General features: G+C 39.0%; 1 protein-coding gene across 1 annotated transcript in view; it reads left to right on the top strand.

Moving 5' to 3' along the window:
- Positions 1 to 24086, top strand: part of LOC131060098 (glycine-rich domain-containing protein 1) — a 141632-nt gene that overhangs the window by 37875 nt on the left and 79671 nt on the right. Inside the window, exon 4 of the mRNA XM_057993205.2 lies at positions 21428 to 21901. Coding sequence (XP_057849188.2) covers positions 21428 to 21901 — 474 coding nt within the window. The remainder of the gene's footprint in view (positions 1 to 21427; positions 21902 to 24086) is intronic.

The following is a 24086-nucleotide window of genomic DNA, read 5'->3' as shown; positions in this document are numbered from 1 at the left end:
CTGATTTCGTTGCTCATCTGTGATGACGTTCCCCTCTTTGCAAAAGATGACCTTGATTCTCTTCTCCAACTCTTGGATGTCCACATCTGTCTCAATCTCAATCTGCCTGCCAAGAATGGTACACAATACTTCAAACACCCTATCTTGAATTGGATGGATGATACCTTCAACTTGACTACATTTGGTGTTGATGTCCTCAAAAAGGACCTCTTTCATCTGGAGCAGAGCTGACCACTATAGGAGGTTCTGAGTTCCTCCATCCATTATCTTTTCTTGTGCCAGGATCCGTCTTAGTGTTTGCCTTATTACTTGTAGAACAAGAATGATAACATCTCTAGTGTGAGTGAAAGAGGCTACAGTTATCATTAGATTATGGATAACCTCAAGGATCTGGATAGCTTGATGAACTGTCTTCATCATTCTGGTTGCAAATTCAATGGCTACTATGTGGGATTTATCAATCCAAGAGCTCATAAGCTGAACCAAGCTCTTGACCCTTTCTGCCTCGCCAACCGATTCAAGAGGGAGTGCTTGAAAAGGAGATACTACTGGATCCTGACGTCTCAAGGGCTGATTGAGATGACTAAAATAACCTCTCCAAGCACTGACCTCTCTCTCAAGTTTCTTATTCTTTTCCATTTCTTCTTTAAGTTTGTCTTTAAGTGCTTCAAATGAATCGATTGCCTCTTCCATCGCTTGTTCGGTGGTAAGTGGACCAAGCTCAAATGTTTCTAAGTCATACTCATCTGCAAGAATCTCACCCTCATATTTGTCTACCACTGGCGTAGCTATTTGCAATTTCCTGGATCTTGTCTCATCTCGAATTACCTTGGACATTTTTGTGGCCTTCCTCTTTTCTATCAACTCTTGAGAACTCCCTATAAGGCTTTCTAAATCAAATACATCTTCTTCCTCTTCAACCACAACCACCCTTGTTAGTCTCTCTTTTAACCAATCCGGGATGGCGGATCTTGTTTCTCTTACTTGTATTTCTTTAAGCAGTGGTCCATCCTCTCGGAAAGGAGATGTCACTTCATCATCATTCTTCTCTTCATGTAGCTCATTAGCATCAACTTGGGGAGTTTGACTTGATGAATGTTGAGGTGTCTGTCCCTTTTCTTGCTTGTCATTTTGTACCATGGATTCCATAGACTCATCAATTTCATATACCATCTTCTCCTAATCTGCCTTCTTTTCATGTCGAGAAGATGTGCTTGGTGGGTGATCGGGGTTTGCCTTTTGCTTCTTCCTGGTGGATTCCCTTTTCTCAGGTCTTTCTTTCCTCTTCGAGCTTTTGGAATGAGAAGTATTCTCACTCACGCTTGCTTCACCTTCTTCTGGTCTTGCCTCCAAAGTGAATGTCATTGATACATTCTGCTCTTTCAACTTCTGATGCTGTACATCCACCCATCTGCGAGTGCATGATAAAACAAGAAGCATCAAAGCTCTCAAGTCTAAAACCTCGGGCTCATTCCAATCTATTTTCACTTCCTTGTCCTCTTTGTCGTAAGATGACTGGAGGTACCTACCATTATGTTGGGCCTGATCAGCTACTCAATAAACTTTGCATTTCCTGATGAGATGTAACGGTAGCCGGGAATGCATCTTTCTCTTAACTTCTAAATCACTTGGGAGATTCATCCAAAAGTCTTCTACCTGAAACTCATGCTTGTACTTTCTGCCGACTGTCTCCTCCATATAACCATGAGGATCAAAATTCTCCCGCGAGGCAAAGAATGAGAATGAGTATAAAGATAATTCCTTCTCTGCATCCTCTAAGGCTTGAGTGTTAGGACACACCTCAACTGAATTCCCCAATATGATGGGCACGGGAATTCCATTTCCATGCTTGTGTCTGGATGCCTTCGCATAAGCTGCCAACTGTCTAGTCACCTCAAGTAGCACTATCCTGTCTGTTGGATATCTTGGCAACATGTAGGAAGGTGAAGGACACCCCTGAATTCTGATGTATGTGAACTTTTGAAATTGGATGAACTAGGCGCCATACTTCTTCACAAGGTCTTGTGCATCCAGAGACAGACGATTGTGAATCCCACCTTGCAATATCCTGGTAATGTTCATCGTGAATGTGTCATTGACTAACTTGTAGTCACTTCTAGGTGGATGATGGAGATGAACATAAGAATCACAAACTCTCATTTCTCCGGGTCCTCTTCCGATCACTCCTTGGTGAGGTAGTTCTGCATACTCGAAACTCCTGATTAAGGCATATATAACATATGAGCTCATGTGGAATGATTTGGTGGGTCTTAGCCTTCTCAACTGCACGTCCAAACAATTGCTAATAATTCTGGCCCAATGAAGCATTCCTTTTCCTTGGACTATCACTTGAATGAAGAAAAACATCCACTTTTCGAAGAAAAAGGCTTGAGGGGCCCCTCTAACTCGATTGAGCAAAGTTATCAAATCTCTGTACTCCTAGAAATCGATCCTATGTGGCGTATTGGGAATCTTGTTTAGGCGAGGCCGACTTTTGAGCAACCAATTCTTATTGATGATATTCAAACAAGTTTCCGGATCATCTTCATAGATCGACCTCGCTCCTTCTAGGCTTTTGTAAATCATATCTTTATGTTCTGGAAGATGAAGGGCTTCACTTATGGCCTCCTCTGAAAGGTAAGCTAAGATGTTCCCGTCTTTGGATATGATCGTTCTTGATTGTGAGTCATAGTGGCGGGCACATTCAATCATCAACTCATGACACTTGATGGCAGGAAGGAAACCTGCAGCCTTGATGATGCCACTTTCAATTATTCTCCTCACAATAGGTGATGGCTTGCCAATGTAGGGGACCTCTCGAAACTTTTTCACGTTGAAGTTGCCTAAGTTGGTGTCTCCGATATTACTCCATTTGGACATGATCCCGGTCTCCAATTCGTCATTCTTCTGATCTTCTTTGATGAGAGCCGGGCGACTAGTAGATACTCTGGCCTTTGGAGTCGCCATCTTGACACCTACACAACATTTCAAAATTAGTCCTTGAGCATTAAAGTGTAGAAAATAAGACTCAAAAGGAGGATTTAAGATATTAATTAGGAAATTTCATGATAAATCTAGAATCCTTCATTTCTCAATTAATAAATAAAAAATTCTCAAGTTTTAGACCCTTTGAAAAAAAAAAAAAAAATGCTATTAAAACAAGCCTTGACAAGGAATATCAAAACGAGTCCATACCTTCTTTTGAGTACTAAACTCTAAGACCTTTGAAAATGATGCAAGAAAAATGGATTTTGCTAGGCAAGGTTTAAATCATAGCCCTCTCTTGGATGAATTACGCCTCCCTTAGCCTCCAAAAGAGCTTCACCCCACTTAGCCTTCAACACTTAGCTAAATTTCGCCTCCAATCTGCTGGATTTCGCTCCTCAATTTGCTCTTCAATTTCGCACTTAGAAGGAATGAATGAATGATTTGAAATGTGAAGCAACACTCCTCCATTATATAGAGCGCTCACCCTACTCCCTTCAAGGCTGACTTGGCAAAAAAGGGGTAAAAAAATAAATAAAATCTCTAAAAAAAGGGTGGCCGACTTGCCTATAAAGGCAAAACAATTCCCTTGAGCGCTCATAAAAAAGTTAATTTTAATCCTCCAAGGTAAAATTTTGATTATTTCAAGGCTTTAAAATTAATTTATTAAATGCAAAATGCTTTTAAATTAATGCGAATTTAAATTTAATTTTCCAAATGTCTCAAATTTAGCAATTTTGGTGATTTAGTGCAAACTGGAGAATATCAATTTTTTGATCAAGGTCTCAATGAAGCTTGCTAATGATTTCGCCCTGGACCCTCTCCAAGGGTCAGGAGCGATTTTCCAAATTTAGTCTTGAAATAATTCATACCTTGACTCTAAAATCTCCTGGAGGGTGAAATCATATCCAGTTAAGGTCTTGCATTTCAAATTTTGGTATTCTGCATGAGGAATTTAGGTGGAAATGTGGATTTCGCCCTGGACCCTCTGGAAGGGTTAGGAGCGATTTTCTCATTTTAGGTTATAATCCATCTTAGCTTGATTGTTGAACTCTCAATGCAATTTCCAAGATCCATTTCCTTGCACCACTGAGTTACTTCATCAAAAATCTTGAAGGAAATAATGCTTTTAGAGGAATTTCGCCCTAGACCCTCTGGAAGGGTCAGGAGTGACTTTCATAATTTGGCTCAAAATTGACATTTTTCAAAGTTCAAAATCTCTTCAAGGCATCTTAAATAGGTCTTCTCATTGAATTCCAGACTTAGTTCTATCCAACTTAGGAGAAAAAGTGTGATTTTGGTGTTTTTCGCCTTGGACCCTCTCCAAGGGTTAGGAGCGACCTTTTCTCCTTAGGCTTACTCCTTCATCAATTTCTCTCGAATCTTTCATTCATCGCTAGGTAATGTCCTTCCTCATCCACTCATTCAAGCTTGTTTTGTTTCTGTAGGGCAAAGTGGAGGTTTTTCAAATTTTCGCCCTGGGCCTTCTGCAAGGGTCAGGACCGACTTTTCTTCTCCTGGCCTAGAATCATCAAGTTTTGAAGCAAACCACTACTCATCATGATCTTAAAGGGCATCTTTACCTTAGTGCTTCCTTGCCTTAGCAAAATCTTCAAAGAAATAGGTAGTTTTTGTGATTTTCGCCCTGGGCCTTCTGCAAGGGTCAGGAGTGACTTTTGAATTTTAAGCATATTCCTTCATTCTTTTGACTTCAAATCACCTCTAAGGCATAACACATTGCGTCCTTCTCCTATCCAAGGAAGATATGGCAAGATTTTGTCTTAATTCTACAAAAAAAGGAGAGAACCTTGGAAATTCGCTCTGGACCCTCTCCAAGGGTTAGGAGCGATTTTGATAATTTCCTTCAAAACTTTCATTCTCAACAATCCTTCTTCACTTCAAGGCAATTCAAACATCATTTCAAACTCATGCCTAGGCTTAGCTTTGCTCAAACTTTGGAGGAAAAATAGGTTTTAGAATTTTCGCCCTAGACCCTCAGGAAGGGTCAGGAGCGATTTTTCCCTTTTGGGCTTGGTTGCTTCTTGTTGGCCATCCAAATTATCTTCAAAGGGTAAAACATGCCTTTTCACATCCACTCCAACCATAAAAATCATTTTGACCTTGCAAGAAAAAGGTGTTTTTGAGAATTTCGCTTTGGACCTCTTGAGAGGGTCAGGAGCGAATTTTGCAATTTTGACCGAAATGTTTCACTTTTCACCTTGAAACCTCTTTGCCAAGCAAGATTTCATCTTGTACTATGCTATGAATAGGATTTCATGTCCAAGACAACTCAAAAAAATGCTCTTGAAAGGAATTTTGCTGTGGACCCTCAGCAAGGGTCAGGAGCGAATTTACCTTTCCTGGGCAAAACTCCTTCATTCCTTCATCTTAAAACAAGTTTTGGGGCTTCATCATGCTCATTTCGCCATTTGCTCATGTCTTAAACACCTCAATTTGACCAAACAAGGCCAAAGATGACTCCAATAGAAATTTTCGCCCTGGACCTTCAGCAAGGGTCAGGAGCGAATTTCTCAATTCATGCTTGTCTCATCATCACTTCAAGTTGATTTCTCCCTTCCAAGGAAGAAAACACTATTCCTCTCTCATCCATACCCAAGCTTGACTTGATTTTGCTAGGAAAACAGGTGATTGAAGGAATTTCGCCCTGGACCTTCAGCAAGGGTCAGGAGCGAAATTTAGGTTTTCAACAACGTCCTTCATCTTTTCAAGTTGAAACTTTCTCAGGTGGGTAAAGGGAGTTGCTCATTTTCCATTCATGTTCAAAACTTGATCTTCTTTCACTGCAAAATAAGGAAAATTCAAACTTTCGCCCTGGGCCCTCAGCAAGGGTCAGGAGTGAATTTGCCTTTGTTGCCCAAAATTCATCAATTTTCATGCTTTCAAACCCTCGATTGCATCAAGTGACGTCCAATCTTCTCTCCGGGAGACCCTGCACAAAACAAGTTAGCCAAAATTAGTGACAAATAAACTTAAACAAAATTTTCGCCTTGGACCCTCAGGAAGGGTCAAGAGCGAATTCTTCATTTCAGGCTAAACTGCTCAAATTTTAAGTTTCAAACCACTTCACAAGGCAAAGCTAGGTCAATTTCAAGGCCAGGAACCAGTTAGCAAGTCCACTCAAAACAAGAAATTGTGTTTAGAATGAAGTTTGCCCTGGACCCTTAGCAAGGATCAGGAGTGAATACCCTATTTCAGGCATCATCTTGCTCTCCAATAAATCGATCAAAAACCTCTCCAGGCGAGAACACACAAATTCATCTCAAAAACTTAGTCAAAATCATGAAGGAAATCCAGTCTACAAAGAATTTCGCCCTGGACCCTCAGCAAGGGTCAGGAGCAAATTTGACATTTTTAGGCTCTTGATCCATTTCATTCCCTATTTAACTTAGCCCACTAGACTCACTTTCTTCAATGACCATGCTCAACTGACTCAAACCTGGAAACAAACAGGACTTTACCCCAAAAACCCTCTTTCAATCAAGACCTAACCGAAGACCTATCTGATTCCCCTGAAATGTATATTCCATTCTAACAATTTCAATTCTTCAGGGAGACAAACAATTTTCCAAAATTTGACTGGACTTAGCTTGAACGATGCCAAAAAGAACCCCTAAGGATTAACCCTAATCTAGCTAGCTCAGACAGACCACTCACTCACCCAAAACCCTAAAAGCAGAGAGAAAAACAAGCAAAGAGAAGGCAAATCAAAAAGACAAAAGAGGGGGTCCCCGTTCTAATGGGGCGATGTGTGAAATGGTCACAACAGTGCCAAGTATGGCGGATGAACAAGGGGGTGCTAGACAGAACCGGATTGAGGATGAAGAACGGGAGATGATGAGAACTCTCATCACTACACAACCCAGGATAGTCTAGACACTTGACAGATTACAGGAAACCTTGGCACAAATGGAGTTGGATAGACATAGGGGCAGACATGGGCAGAGCAGATCAGTTTCAGTGGCAGGCAGTCAGCATAGCCATCAGTCCCATTCATCAGTTGGGAGCTCCCTTCATTCCTCTAGGCGGGAACACCATCGTACACCTACTACAGATAGACCTTTGCTTCCTCAGTTTGTACCAGGTGAACAGCCAGCACAGGTAGATCCACTAGAGGTTGGGTTCCAGGAGTCAGTTTTGGCAGCCACAGTTGAGTGGAGAGCCCTACCCCCAGAGTTTAGGGATGTTTTCCCTCTTCCCCAGTATTGTGCATAGCATAGAGATAGAACTAGGTTCAGAGGAGATCATGGTTATAGACCACCACAGCAGCAGAACTATGGCTACCCTCTCCAGTTATCCTAAATTTCATGCCTTTCGGTTGAAAGGTACACTAAAGGGCAAGCGGGTCATGAGCTTGGTAGACACAGGTGCCACACATAACTTTATTGATCAGAAGTTAGTGGAGAGGCATGGATTACAGTATGAGGAGTTTGGTGGTTTTGGAGTGAAGGTGGCAGATGGTGCAGTTTTGGGCTGTACTAAACGGATTCCACAGCTTAGTATTCAGATGGGGAATTATACTCTAACCGATGATTTTTATGTGCTTCCATTAGAGGATTATGATGTGGTCTTGGGCATGCAGTGGTTACAGGGTATTGGGCGTTACATTATTGATCACCATCGTATGCAATTAGAGTTCCTTTTTGGGGGGAAGAAGACTATCTTGAGGGCAGCTTCAGATGGTGGACCTCAATAGGTGTCTTCTCGTAGGATGGAGACTATTATTAGACATGATGTGATTTGGGTTACACATTGTTTGGTGAAGTCCAAAACACCTACACCTCAGGATGGTAGGGTATTTCATGTTGATATTCAGTCAGTGATGGACCGTCGTGGGAGAGTATTTGGTGACATACCTTCTGGAGTGCCTCTAGATAGAGGTTTTGAGCATGGTATAGAGATGGAGGATGGAGCGAAGCCAGTGATTACTACCCCATATCGTCATCCTAGAGCTTATAAGGATGAAATTGAGCAGACTATTCATGAGTTATTGGATATGGGTTTCATTCGGCCTAGTTCTAGCCCCTTTGCTTCTTCTGTAGTGCTTGTTAAGAAGAAGGATGGGACTCTACAGATGTGTATAGATTACAGAGCCTTGAACAAGAAGACAATCAAGAACAGATACCCTATTCCATGCATTGATGAGTTGTTGGATGAGCTTCATGGAGCTATCTACTTCTCTAAGATTGATCTTCGTTCAGGTTACCATCAGATACGTGTACGAGCAGAGAATGTACACAAGACTACCTTTCGTTGTCACTATGGGCAGTATGAGTTTTTGGTAATGCCTTTTGGCCTTACCAATGCACCGGCCACTTTCTAGTCCTGTATGAACCATATCTTCAACAAGCAGTTGAGGAAGTCGGTTCTAGTGTTCTTTGACGACATATTGATTTACAGTCGTACTTGGGAGGACCATCTCAGACATGTTGAGGAGGTACTTAGCATTATGGAGAGCCAGTCTCTATTTGCTAAGTTATCCAAATGTGAGTTTGGACTTAGGGAGGTTTTATATTTGGGCCATGTGATCAGTGCTGATGGGGTGAAGGTGCATGAGGAGAAGATTCAGGCGATTCGGGATTGGCCTCGCCCTCAGAACATTACTGAGTTATGTGGGTTCCTTGGTTTATGTGCTTATTACAGAAGATTTGTGAGAGGTTTCTCTCAGTTGGCATCAACTTTGACAGACCTCACAAAGAAAGGGGCATTCAGATGGACAGAATAGGCACAGGGAGTCTTTGATAGACTCAAGGAGGTTATGAGCACTTGTCCAGTTTTGGCATTACCTAATTTCTCGCAGCCATTTGTCCTAGAGTGTGATGCTTCAGGTCTGGGCATAGGAGCTGTGTTGATGCAGAACAGACATCCCATTGCCTATGAGAGCCAGAAGCTGCGAGATAATGAGAGGTTGTACTCTACCTATGATAAGGAAATGTTGGTTATTATGCATGCTTTAGCCAAATTCAGACAGTATCTTGTTGACAGCAAATTTGTGGTAAGAACTGACCACAACAGTTTGAAATATTTCCTAGATCAGATCGAGCTCAATGATCGACAACAAAAATGGGTGAGCAAGATTTAGGCTTATGATTTCGATATCGAATTCATAAAGGGGAAGAATAATGCTGTGGCTGATGCACTCTCTAGGAAACCCTCACTTCATTGAGCGAGATTTCAGCAGATTGGAAGGCTCAACTTTTGGTTGAGTATTCCAAAAATCAGCATGCTTGTGAGGTCATGGATGGTTTGATAGTGGATGACAGATATAGTGTGCTAGATGATATTATCTATTACAAGGGCAGGGTTTATCTTGTTCTGGGTTCACAGTTGAAGGAACAAATTTTGCATGCTTTCCATGATACTCCTATGGCAGGACATCCAGGGTATGTTAAGACTTATAGAGCGGTTCGAGAGAGATTCTCTTGGAAGTGTCTCAAAGATGATGTTTTGCGGCATGTCCGTGAGTGTATGACTTGTTAGCAGAACAAGTCAGAGCATACTTATCCTGCTGGGTTGTTACAGCCCTTGCCTATACCGGAACAGAAGTGGACTGGGATTTCTATGGACTTCATTACAGGTCTTCCTCGGGTGCAAGGGAAGGATTGTATCTACGTGGTCGTGGATAGGCTAACAAAATATGCCCACTTCTTTCCCATTGCAGTTGATTTTACAGCATCTCAGGTGGCTGAGCTATTTTTCAGAGAGGTGTTTAGACTCCATGGTCTTCCCAAGACCATAGTGAGTGACAGTGACAACAGATTCATGAGTTCCTTTTGGCAGGAACTTTTCAGGCTAGCAGGCACTGAGTTGACACCTAGTACTAGTTACCAACCTCAAACAGATGGACAGACCGAAATAGTCAATAAGTGGGTTGAGGGATATTTGCGTAACTATGTGTCAGGGCAGCAGAAGGCATGGGTACGTTGGTTGTATTTGGGCGAGTATTGTTATAATACTACGCACCATATGTCCATTGGTATGACGCCTTTCAGAGCTCTCTACGGCTATGAGGCATTATCCTTCATTGATTTAGCTCTAAGTGACAGTAGAGTTCCTTTGGCTCAGGATTGGTTACAGGAGAACCAAGATATCATGAGATCTCTCAAGGAGAATTTATAGCATGCACAGAATCAGCAAAAGATATATGCTGATCGGCATAGGGTTGAGAGAGCATTTGAGGTGGATGACATGGTTTTCTTGCGCTTACAACCATACCGGCAAAGCACCCTTAAAGGGGGGGGAGCTGAGAAGCTCAAACCACGTTTTTATGGACCATACAGGGTACTCAGGCGAGTTGGAGAGGTTGCTTATGAGGTTGAGTTACCACCAGGCAGTAAAATTCATAATGTGTTTCATGTATCTTGCCTGAAAAAGGCCCCTGGACAGCATATTACAGTTTCACCCGATTTGCCTCCCATGGATGAGGAAGGTAAATTGACTTTGGTTCCTGAGGAGATTCTTGAGGTGAGGGAACGGTGGTTGAGAAGCAGGGTGATTCGTGAGTATTTGGTACATTGGAGAGATCTTCCCATAGAGGATGCCACTTGGGAGGGTGAGGCCATTTTACAACATCCAGCATTACAGCTGCTTGTGGGCAAGCATCTCCGAGAGGGGAGGACTGTCACGTCCCCTCTTTAGCTCTGTCTAGCAGAGACATGTGAGTCAGCTTATTATGGGGTCTTGTAGGCTGACAGTGATGGATAGAGACTCAGTGTGGTTATACAGTGTTTGGGACTTGGTGTTCTGGCGGTAGTTGATCAGTTTGGAGCAGTTCCTTATTTTTAGGAGGCAGTTCCTACATTTATGGAGGATATCCCTACTATTTAGGAGGTTATGACCATACCCAGGGTTGGGTCTCCTTGGGATTATTCCTTGGGTTCAGTTTCAAAGGATTTGGGTTTGTTTCCTAGTTTCTAGGAGCATCCCTAGATTTTAGGGATGAGATTGCCAGTGGATCCTTGATTTCCGACTTCAGTCACAGACAGGTGGCAGGTTGACTTTCTGGTTTGTGGTGTCATTTGAGCATTTTGCAGCTATTTGGGTTATATTTTTAATATTTCCTATGTTAGCGTTTATTATTTAAATAAGGCTATGTTTATAGCCATTTTGGAGTAATAAGGGGTTTTTGGCCTCATCTGGATGCGTATCCCTTGGTGTAATAGCTCGTTGGAAAGGTCTTGGACTTTTCTAAATATTTCTCTCTTGACTCAGATCCTTTCGGTGAATGGATTTCTTTATATTTGAAAAAGGGTCGTTTTCTATGCACTTGGCAACTTAAAATGAGAAATATAACATTTTAACCCTAAACGCCACATTGAGTCACTTTTAGGGTTTGAGCTAAGTGGGAAGGTGTTATAAGAAAGTTGAGACCTAATTCTTGATTATCTTCTACACATTTTACATCTTGGATTTGAGATTTTGGCTTTGGAAGAGCTTTTCAGCATCTGGGACTTCAACCTCAATGCGTTGCCTATTTGGGATGTAGTCCCCAATACAGTGGTTTGGATTTGCTTGCAGTTATTAGCATCTTGGAGATTGTATGACACACTTTCTGGAGGTTTCAGTGATTCTAATTGAGTTCAGCGTGGGGTTTAGGGGTTTCTATCCAGTTGGGTGTACTTGGCAGCCGTACGGCTGTACTTGGCAGCCACTTTCCTTCCCACGTGCAGCACTTGGAGGGCTGGAATCTTGCCGCACCTTCATTCCTGGTTATAATACTCTTTCAACATCCAGGTTGGGTTCATTCCTAATTGTAATCTTCTTGAAATTATTGGAAATCTACATCTAGTCAAATATTTGATTTTATATTCAGAAATCTGCCTTGAATTGAATTTGTTTTGGCTGTATATGAACTTCATTTTCAGTACTTTGTTCATGTACTTGTACTTCATTTATTACTTGTTGAAAAATCATCAAAACACAAAAAGAATCCAACCCTTCTGCAACTTCTGTCTATTTTTGAAAGAAAATATTAATAAACGAGAAAAATCAATTTAAAAATAATAAAAATTACAGCAGATCAGCAAAAGAGATCCATCAGGGATCTTTCATATTTAATGTTTTGGACTATTAAAGGGATTAGGTCCTTTCAAATTCGTCTTATTTACCTTTAATCAATACAAAATTTAAGCTTGTCGACTCAACAGATTAGTTCCGTGATGCCATCCGTGATGCCACAAAAACAGTCATCTATTGCTCCTTGTTTACCCTCCTCAACAACATTTGCATATTAATCTCTTTTGACTGCTAGCAAGATCCTTTTGTCACTTTTGACAATCTTTCTTGAAGTGTCCCAGCCTTTAACAATAGTAACACTTACACTTGGATCTTTGCATGGAATTCATACTCTTTAAAAATTCACCTGATTAACTGGTTTCTTTATTTTATCTGCCCCTGGTCTTGCTTTGTGTGCTAAATACACTCTTTGTGATGTTCGAATTTGTTTTTGATTATTCTTGCCTTATTTCCTTTTGTAAAAATAGTGTTGACAACTTCTCAAAATCAAGCTTTTCAGTCTCCATGATTAGGTGTAGGAACTCAACAAAGGAATCAAATGATGATGAAAAACTATGCATTATTAGAAAACAACCAAATTTTGATAGTCTACTTCCAATACCCGAGCCAATTTTCTATACCAAAAAAATTCGTTTTTTCAATGTTTAATGCATGAGCATTTTGTTAAACAATTTGTGTGGATCTTCCTGTGTGGTTTTATGATGCGCAAGTTTTTATGTGGCTTATTTGGATGAATTTACTATGCATTGGTCTCACATAAACACTCATAACCAACTTAGCATTCTTGAAAAAAAAAAAGAGAATTTACACTAATTGAAACAACTAATAATAATGGTATTCTATGCAATAGACTACTATAATAAGAACAGATTACAAAGATAAACATATATAAAATCTGACCTCATTGACCAGCCAGGTTCTTCCTCTTAGGGAGGCTAGAAACAAAATTTAATATCAATATTTTACCATTGGACAATCAGCTATCTTCAAAGGGTTTGTGCTTGGATTGTTTGTGCTCAGAATCCACGCCAAAGGCATAGAATGGTTTCCAAGACCTCGTAATTCCTCGCGCTTGCTCTTCACACTCAGCGTCCAGCAAATCACAATGGAGTCAACCAAATCTTTCCTCAAAAGTGATGCCTATCTTCATGTGTTTGGATGCCTAGCTTCACACAAAGGAATGCCTAACAATCTTTGACGAAAATGCCCAACGATAGTTGACCTTGGCGCCTAGAAATGTAGATAACCCTCACACCTTGTAGAAGGAATGTGTGACAGCCAACGCAAGGATTGCTACTTACCCAACTCAATGATTTTGGAAATTGCCCATTAACAATGACTTCTCTTTTAACAATGACATCCCAGTTTTTTCTTGTAAACTCTTGCAAATAATATGATAATCTTTCTTGTCTCCAAGACTTCACTAATTATTGATTCTTTGATTCTTCATCATTAAACTCTTGCGTGAAACCTATGTGATTCCACCTCAATCAACTAGGGTAGATATCTCACTACTGAAACCGATTCCCTTAGTATTTTTGTCCTAGAGTTTGCTCCAACAAGAAGCTCAAACTCCACAATAGAGAAAATAGTTAAGCATGAGCAAATGAGCTCTCAAATCCTCTTTTTATATTTTCCCAAGGAGCATTCTTAAAGGGACCTTTTAACATCCCAATTTTATAAAGTGATGTTTAATATTTCCCTTTTAATTCACTCAAGTCACTTCATGAAATTAATTAAAGTCATCAGTAATATTTGCTTAATGGGACACCTTTACACCTTTATTTAATTAATTAATTAATTTATTCCTTGATATAGTCCGAAATTAGCCTACAAGAATTAAATAGGTGAAATGGGTCATTTCTAGCTACTCCACAGAAGAGGACATCTTCCCTTCCCGAGATCGCTTGTCCTCGAGCAATCAAAGATTCAAAAGCTGCAAAATTTTTCCACCTTCCCAAATAGCACTCTCTAAAGGCACGCCCTTCTATTTGAGGAGATGCTCCTTAAACACTCAGCTTCTTAGCCTCCTCTCTCTGACATCCAAAATAACAACAATATCTAAAACCAATCTACCCTCATTCAATGGAGGAAGCTCTTGTGATGAAGTAATGTGCTGCCCAAGTGCATTTTTGAGGCAAGAAACATGAAACACGTTATGAATTCTGTTATTTTCAAGTAACTCCAACTCATAAGCTGTTGGATATTGTTGAGAAGTTTGCTGGAGTGTGTGTTGTCATTGATGTCAACATATTCTTCTGTGTATTCCAGTGTTGCAGTCAGATTAAATGAGTTTGTTTGGTCAGTGTGTTGCAGATGAGTTGTTGTGGTTTAATGGGTTTTGAGATACTTATCTCTAGTTGATTCAACAAAAGTTTCAGTGATTCGCATGGTGATTTGATCGAGTTATGAGATCCAGTATTGTGGTTAGTTTTCAGTTGTTTGTGTTATTCGGTATTCTGGATTGTGCTCTGCATTGCTCTGGAATTGCAATATCTTGTTTTGTGGGTTTGGTAGAGTGTTTGGGACGTTCAGGTGTGTCCTCAATTTAGATGGTTCGTGATTTGGAAGTCCGCAAGTGAATCTTTTAGTTCCATAGTCAGTTAAGTTGATGTTCTTGAGGTTTGGTATAATGATGATGAAGATTCTAGTAAGTGGTGATGTTGTGGTGGTTGTTGCGGTAAATCATGATGCTTATGGATGTTTCTAGATCGTGTTCTATTTGTGTTGGTGGTCTGCGTTGATCGTTGTGCGTGTTAATGATGTTTTACTTCATCTAGTAGTGTTCTTCCTGTTATGTGACATTCATGATGATTGTAGCATGTGTGGATGTTCGAGGTGTAATTCTTAGAGTTGTTTTATGTTCACGGTGGTGATTTGGGTCCAGACTGCATCTTAGCAGACATTGTTTTGGTCCGCACGTGTATTGGAGTTCGGATTGAGCCGACTTGATATTACACGTTTCATTTGTGTGTTATGCGTTTTTGGGCCGACATGTAAAAGACCTAACTTGATGTTGCGGATATATAAGAGCAATTGATAGTCATTTTTTCTATCAATACTCAATAGTTATGCGATGAGCGTTGGTAATCGAGTGTGCGCAGGTGGAAGATTGGTGCTCCAGATTGTAGCAGAACAACATATCAGAGTAGAGTGTGTTGCAGAGTGTGCAGTTTTTTATATGAGCTTAACCGGAACTATTTCCAGGCATTTGTAGATGCTATTTATTTGTTCAACCACTTCAGATATCTATTGTAGTAGATTTGTAAGGTAGTGAGCCTTCTGGGGTTGTAGCCCTTTTTGTAATTTGAGTAGTGAGCTCTAGGCAGTGTGCTTGAATGCATGTGCATTCCCCATCGTAATATTTTTATACTTCTAATACAATATATTAATATTGTGGGTCTCAATCCCACCGTGGTTTTCCATTAACTGGGTTTCCACGTAAAAAATCTTGGCGTTGTGGTGTTGTGAATATTTGTTGTATGTTTATGCATCTTTCCTTTCTTCATATGTGCTATGTGGTTATATGATCAATTTAATAAAGTTAAAGATTGTGGAACACTGATTCACCCCTCCTCTCAGTGTTCCTTGATTCCAACATAAGCTACTTCATCAAATCTCCTTGCAATCTTGTAAGGGCCATGGAATCGAGGCTTCAAATGTTCAACACCACTCTTCTTCTTCAAAGAAAACCATTGTAAGACTATAGGTGCAAGAAAACTAAATCTCCCACCTCAAAACTTATCTCAATTTTCTGCCTATCTACATAAATCTTTTGCTGACTCTATGCACTCTAAAGATTATCCTTGAGTGAATTAAGGATGCCTAACGCTCCTAAATCCAATCCTTCACCTTAGGACTTTTGTTGTCCCCAAATGCCAAATCTATGAAAGACATAGCATCATATCCATACAATGCTCAAAAAGGAGTCATCCCCATCAACATATGGCAGGCTGTATTGTAGCAGTGCTCACCCAAATGTAATGACTTGATCCAAGCCTTGTGCTTTCCCACATTATAGTTGCACAAGTATCCTTCCACCCATTTGTTCAAATTATCGGACTGTCCATCTGTTTAGGGGTTGTGATTGGTGCTCGGGGTCAACTTTGTGCTAGCCAACCTGAATAGCTCCTACCAAAAGACATTGAGAAATTGGCTATCCTGATCATTGACTATGTTCTTAGGTAACCCATGGAGTTTGAACACCTCTTTAAAGAACAAATTTGTAATCTGAGGTGCCTTGTATTTAGAAGATGCAAAGAAATACACATATTTGATCAAGTTGTCAACTACCCATAGATACAATCTTTGCCTTGCACTCTAGGAAAACTTATGATAAAATGCATGGATATACTCTCCTAGTTCTGTTTAGGGATGGGTAAAGGCTACAATAAACCTGCTGGGAAAACATTCTCTTAGTTGTTCTGCTGACAAATCATACACTCATGAACATGATGCAAGACATCATCTTTGAGACCCTTCCACGAAATCTCTCTAATTTGACAGTAGGTTTTCAAATAACCTAGATGTCTTGTGAGGACAGTGTCATGAATTGCCCTCAATTTTTTTCCTTCAACTTTGATTCAAGCACCAAGTAAATTTTGTCCTTGTAGTAAATGACCTTATCTACCACCATGTACTTGTCATCCTAAATCTTGCCATCCATCAACTCGTATGCAAAAAATGTTTTTGAAATGCTTAACTAAAAGGTGAGCTTTTCAATCAGCTAAAATCATCATCAAGGAGCATATAGTGGGCTTATTGAAAAGAGAATCTACTACAATATTTCTCTTCCCTTTCACATACTCAATGTCAATGTCAAATGCTTGTATTTTGCCAACCCACTTTTGTTGTCACTCATTCAAGTCGTTTTGCTCTAAGAAGTTTGTCAACTTGTTAAGGTCTATTCTAACAACAAATTTTCCACCTAGTAAATACTGCCTGAATTTTGTCAATGCATGCATGATTACAAGCATCTCCTTATCATAGTGGAATATAATCTCTTTGCATCACAAAGTTTCTTTCTCTCATAAGCAATAGGGTGCCTATTTTGCATAAATATTGCTCCAATCCCCTCACTTGAAGTATTACACTCCAAAATAGAATAAGTGCTTATTACCTCCTTAAGTTTATCGAATGTGCACTGAGCCTTCTTAGTCCATTTGAAAGCTCCCTTCTTAGTGAGATTTGTAAGAGGTGCACCAAGTTGAGAGAAACCTTTCACAATCCCTCTGTAATAACTGCCTAGGCCGAAGAATCCCCTCAACTTTGTTAATGTCTTTGGCAATGGCTAGTCTAATATGGCTTGAATTTTCTCTTGATGGACCATCACTCCGTCTGCATTGATCACATGCCCCAAGTAAAGTATCTTTGTCAACCCAAACTCACTCATGCAAGCTTTGGAAAACAACACTTGTGCCCACATGTAATGTACCCGAGGCAATCAGCTCACAAAAACCCCTCCGACAAGGTGCTAAGACCACAGAGAAGGCATACAGTGGTGTTTGTGCCAGCCGTACGGTGAGGTTGTGCCAAGCCGTATGGTATGTACAGTCTTTGACCGTACGATTGGCGATGGACGTATGGATGGGCGTACGGTGGTGCTGGGCCGTACGGTGAGTGATTGTCTGCCGAGTCCCACCCCTTGAGCCCTCCAACTTCAGCAGTTTGGTATTGCACAGAGGAAGGGTAATGGGATGAATTATTAATATACCAGACACGAGACTTTATTTTCAGAATGGAGATTCACACATGCAAAGAGGAATTATATTGATAATGAAAGCACAACAGATTACACAGATTCCGAACAAAAGCAGAATAGGGTGAGGAGTTACTCCCACCGAAATTGCGGATGCCAAGCAGGGAGGATCTTCCACCTCCGAAATGGCTGACAACTGAATTTCAATTGGAATTTGCACATACAAGGAAAATACCAAAACTTGCATACCTACAACAATGACTAACTCGGCCATATATATGGGCTCCAGGAAGTTTCCCGAAGGGTTACAAACGGGCCGACACCAAAAAGTTTATAACTAACTAATTAATAAAAAGGCCCAAAATATATTATTAAATATGGGGCCATACAATATATTATTTAAATTGACTACAATATATTATGTAGAATAATACCATCTGGGGCCGTACAATATATTATTATTAAACATTTTTATTATCGGGGCCGTACAATAATACCCATAATGAAATGTTTTCGGATTGAATCTGTGAGTTCTTTGAAGGATCAAATTGAGGATGGAAAACCTCTTTTGGTCATCGGCTTCAGATTTGAAAGACAATCCCTACTGGTTTGGAGTGATTTTACTCAGGGTTTGCAATTTTGTTCATAGTGTTTACAGATTTAGGGTTTCAAGAAATGAAGATATTCAAAGTTTTTTGATTGTAGACTTGAGGTTTGAATTCGGTGATTTATTTTCAGAGATTTGATGTGTTAAATGCATTTTCAGATTATCTACTTGCTGACCATACAATTTGAGGGTTTTGGAGGCTTGTCCTAGCTGGCCATACCACTGTTTATGTAGGGGAAAATAGTGACCGAAGTCTGAACTCATCAAATCTGATATTGAAGTGTTCTTTGTGGCTGGGAAACCCCATTGTGAGATGATTTGACATTGTTTGTTGCTGGCACAGATCCCTAGAAGAGGCTGCACGTCATTGCAGGTTGCCTGAAGCATGGTGTGAGGAATTTCTAGGCTGAAGTGCCTATCGTTTTGGGGGTTTTCTTACAATATTGGAAACACCTTGGTATTGGGTAATGTTTTTAGGCCTTTGTCCATTGAACAAATGAGGATTTGAAAAGTTATGGACATTTTAAGCTAGAACCCTATTTTTTCAGTGACTCATTCAGAGGTTGATGACTGAAAATATATTTTTATCATGTTGGATTGTCAAATTTTATGCTATCTAGAGGGTATTTGGAGGATCTGGGTGTATTGGGAGTAGTTTGACACTCCTAGGTGGAGTTTATATGGTTTTGGAGGTGTTTGCAATGAAGGATTCTAATGCTATAGCATTTTATCAGACCGGCAACCTCAATTCTAAAGTGAATGATGTGTTTGGAGAGAGTGTTTAGGAGATGTCCATAGGTGTGTCTTCTACCTTTGATCACTTTGGAGTGGTTTGGGAGTGTTTCCAGGTCAGATGGTGTTCTCTCCAGTGCTAAATAAGCTATGGACCCGTTCAGTAGTTGATTACAATGAGTTAGCAACCACTTCCTAGCCCTTACCAGCATATTACCATCATCGCCTGCAAGGAATTTCATAGTTTATCATAGTTGATTTACTTTCATGCAAGGTTGGCATAGGTGAGAGGGGTCAACATTGTTGTTTCAGACTTGCTATTCATTATTCCTGTGACTTGCAATATAATTTACTATAGCTGGGTGTGATTGGAGGTTGTTTGGTTAGTGCTGGACATACTTCCCCACTTTTGACTTGAATTGGTGGAAAGCATGGTCACATTGGGCATGATTTGAAGGAGTTAAGTAGAAGATTTGTCATGCTACGGGGCTGTGACAGTCCTGCAATTCTCGTTTCTGTTATAGTAGACCTATAATGTTCTCCTTCATGCTCCTAATCAAGGTGCTTTGCTGCATTGTAAATGTTAGAAAGGAAGCTGACCTTCTGTGGAGGCCTAATCTCAATTGCAAGGTCTCACACCTTGAGATCATTCCCATTGTGTCATTGGAATGCTGGACCACCTCCACCAGGGTACAATTTCATGTGACAACAAGTTGCAAGTCTGATTCCCTAGATTTACCCCCACATGGATGGTGGGCAGCTCATGCAAATGGAGATTATAACTGTGTGTCAAGGCTTTGCTTCGCATGTCCCACTAGGTATTGATTCCTTTGTTTTTTTTCAAAACGTTGTATATAATGTGTTAATAGTAATACCTAATACAACAAGATTGCGAAGTCGAATGTGCAACTAGATTTTTGTAATAAAGATTATGACAGATTTCACGTTTGAGCTTTGGTTGCGGTAATACAAAAAATTGATCTTGTTTATTTTTACCCTTTTAAATGTATTGACATGGTCAAATATGGCCCAAATATATTTGTTGGTAGCTATATTTTTAATCTTATTCCATGGTGGTGAATCTTAAATTGCAATTACATTCAAAATTGGACATTAGAGACATAATTGTGTGGTTTTCTTTGCTATTTTAGCTTCAAATTAGCAATGAAATGATAAAAGATGGAAACTTAGCATTCTAATTAGTCAATATCCCAAGATCACTCTTACCCATGGAAACCTTTCAAACTCAAATTCAACAAAGATATATTCAAACAACTGACACAAATGAAATTACTCTACTAATGATATCTTCCAACTAATGTAATCATCTATTTTAATCAAAATATTGTTGAATGTAATCTTAATGAAGTTGAATGTTTTTGATAAGTTCCATGCAAACAGATAAATAAGTACTACTCAATCCTAGCTAAGGGTTTGATATTTGAATATTAAGGAATTATCCATATATACAAAATTTAATTTTCATAAATATAAAACATTTTGGGAAAAATAGAATCTATTTCTAGGTATTGTACATATACATGTATATGTACCAACAAGTAATGGGTTACCCTCACAAAACAGGAGGAAAAATTCATCTTCAAAAATTCCATTATTAAAAGCCTTGATACAAAATATTGAATTGATGTACGATTTTTCAGTTAGGTGTTGATGGACACATTTGTGCCATTTTTTCATATTGGAAATGGAGTGAATGATTAGGTTTCTGTACATGCTTCCCTCTAGCTATTTCACAAGTGATAACTTCTAGGATGGATACATGTGTTCCCATGTTCATTTATTTCCTTGATAGTGTATTTGTAATTCTTGAATTGATGCTCTTGGTGGGGTTTTCATTAATTATAGAGTTTTTTATACATTTAGATATATGGTAATGTTTCTTGTTGGATTATATATTCCCTTACATACAACTCATTACGTTTATTTTGATTCCTTAATGATGTGTTGGTAATCTTGGAAGTGATTCTCTTGATGGGGTTTTAATTAATTATAGTTTTTTTGTACATTTACATAAAAAGTAATGTATCTTGTTGTATTAAATAATCACAACTAATAGGTCCTCATGGTAAGTCTTCATTGTATTGCCATTGAGCATTATTTTTTAATAAATTAATATAATTATCTTTTATCAAAATAATCTCAAAAAGAAAAAACTTATTATAAAAAAAATTGACATAAGTAAATAGTTATCAAAATAATCTAAGAAGAAAAAAGTAATCATAAAAAAATTGAAAAAAATAAATAGTTTCTTAATAAATTAATCCATTTGCAAGATATAGGAATTTAATATTTGAAATTATAAAGCATGGCAATACATTTCGAATTCCTCTTAAATTAATTTATTTTTGCAGGTATGTGAACCACACATGATAGATGATCAATATTTGAAACATGCGGTAGAAAGGTATAAAGCCTTCTTATATTTAATTGAAAAGTGTTCTAGAGAGCTCAACATGCACTGCCCTTTACTTGTACCTACGTGTGATATAGAATTGATTTGGCACACTCACCAGTTGAAAGTAGAGGCATATAGAGAAGACATGATTAAGGTGGTAGGTAGAGTACTTCATCTTGATGGTACTAGTGAGGGAATGAGCATGAGACAAAGGTTGGATGAGGGGTTTAAACAAACTCAAGATTTATGGGAGAAAATTTTTGGATTTACTTATGAGAGAGCGGGTGCTACATACAAATGTTACAAATCAAATCCATTGCCCACACCCAACTTACCTTTTACGCATCAACCTACACTTCAAGGATCTCAACGTGTTCTCAGCCTACAATGTCAACAAGAAGGTTACCTCAAGAAAAGAATAATTATGGAGGTGAGAATTTATAAGTTCATTGAAAAATATTTAATACATTTTTTATTTTCAATTATCTTTTAATATTTTTAAACTGTGAATATGGTAATTTTTGTAGTGTTTTATATCATATCGTATCAGTGGTCTTTTATTGAAGTGCTATAAAAATGTGATTCAAAGATCCTTTTTATTTATTTATAAATTTTCAGAGATAATCAATGTATAATGCACCATTGAAAGTGGGTAGAATGAACAAACAACAGGTGCACACAGTCACAACAAAAGCAAAAGGAAGATGGCAATGAAGACAAAGAAGCATACCACTTTATTCAATTGAAGTAAGATTACACACACATGGGCCCTTTATTGGACAATGGAACCCATCAACCTAAATACCCAACCTCTGCAATGACACTAGCTTATAATTTACCCCAGCCCAATTACTAGCAAAAATACACTCTCAAACACTATCTAATCCTTGCCTCAAAATTTCTAGCCCTTTCAAATTTAAGTACGGTCTTTTATTTTTGCCCCAAGAACATTGGCCTTCATCAATGAATAGAAATGTGGAATTGATCTTGCCTTGTCAATGACCATAGAAAATTGCCACCTCAAGAAGAAGTTGAACTATCACAATAACTAACTCAAAAGATTTCTGTTTTAGATTATAGAAGTGGAACAATCAGTAAAAAACAGCTTCAATCAGCCACTGATCATTTACAGGAAAAAAACTTGACATCTGTGAAAGTCATCACAATGACATGACACATGGAAAAAGTGTGATCATTAAACATAACAAAAATGTGGCACAATAAGCAGAAAGATTATGTAAGAGTCTTCACATCAATTCACCCACTTGCATGACAATGCAAATGATCAATGTTGGTCTTCCAAATTTTCTACATTAATGCATAGGTGGTGTGATAAGGATGCTTGCAGAAAAACCTTTGGCATAGTGTGTGCAAAGAAACCATATCCAAGAGAGTTAGCAAGATTGCACAAGTTCACAAACAAGTTTCCCGTAACACCAAGAAGGAAACATTAAATGAACAAAGGCATGCAAACACAAAATTGGTGCACAAAAAACCAAGTGTTGAAGGAAATATTTTTTGGATGATGCCAGATTGCATGACCCCTAGGAAGCTTCCCCACCAGACATCTTGGGTGAAAAGATTGTTAGAGTGAATCCAAACTCTCTGCAATTTCTTCTCATTGCTTTGAAGGCACTAGCTTTCTCAAATCTAGTACTACCTATAATTGTGCATTGTCTATATGGTCTAGCACAAGGTAGGATGCAGATAAAAATAACATTAAATACCAAAGAGATATCCAAACCTTTTGGAAATTCAATTTCATACATATTTTATCCAAATCTACGCAAGTCTTGACGTAGAGCAATTTTCTTGGGTTTTGACTTATTATATGTTCCCTTGAGAAATTGCTTCTCCCTCAAATGTTCTATTATCGCTTCTCCTTTTGAGTAATTATTTTCTCTCTTGCATTCATGTGCTTTATGCATGATGCTGCATTCCTGAAGCTGCTTCTTGTTTGCACATGAACTACTTTTGTGTGTTGCACAAAGTCCTTAGCTTCTATGAATATGCTTACCATCTCCCACCCTCAATAGATATGCAGCACCTATTGGAGATATCCCTATATATACAGCATTTAAAGTGATGTCTTCCCAATAGACCTATTCACTGAATTGTTATACATAATCTCTACTAGTGACAAGGTGGCTGCATAGTGTTCCCTCTCAATAAAGTTATAAGAATTCAATTGAGAAAGTCTATATGTTCATCCATCTATGGATGATAAGTAGATTGTAACTGAGTTGTGCGTCTTTAATTCTTCCTTAGCGTGTTTCCTCTATTGCATTCATGTGCTTTATACATGATGCTGCATTCCTCAAGCTGCTTCTTGTTTGCAGCATGAACTACTTTTGTGTGTTGCACAAAGTCCTTAGCTTCTATGCTAATATGCTTACAATCTCCCATCCTCAATAGATATGCTGCACCTATTGGAGATATCCCAACATATACAGCATTTAAAGCGATGTCTTCCCTATAGACCTACTCACTGAATTTTTATACATAATCTCTACTAGTGACAAGGTGGCTGCATAGTGTTCTCTCCCAATAAACAATTAAGTGATAAGAATTCAATTGAGAAAGTCTATATGTCCATCCATCTATGGATGATAAGT

This window comes from Cryptomeria japonica, chromosome 1, assembly GCF_030272615.1.
Source record: "Cryptomeria japonica chromosome 1, Sugi_1.0, whole genome shotgun sequence".
NCBI classification, from domain to species: domain Eukaryota; kingdom Viridiplantae; phylum Streptophyta; class Pinopsida; order Cupressales; family Cupressaceae; genus Cryptomeria; species Cryptomeria japonica.
Note: the sequence above shows the minus strand (reverse complement) of the source record. Positions and strands in the feature narration are given on the sequence as shown.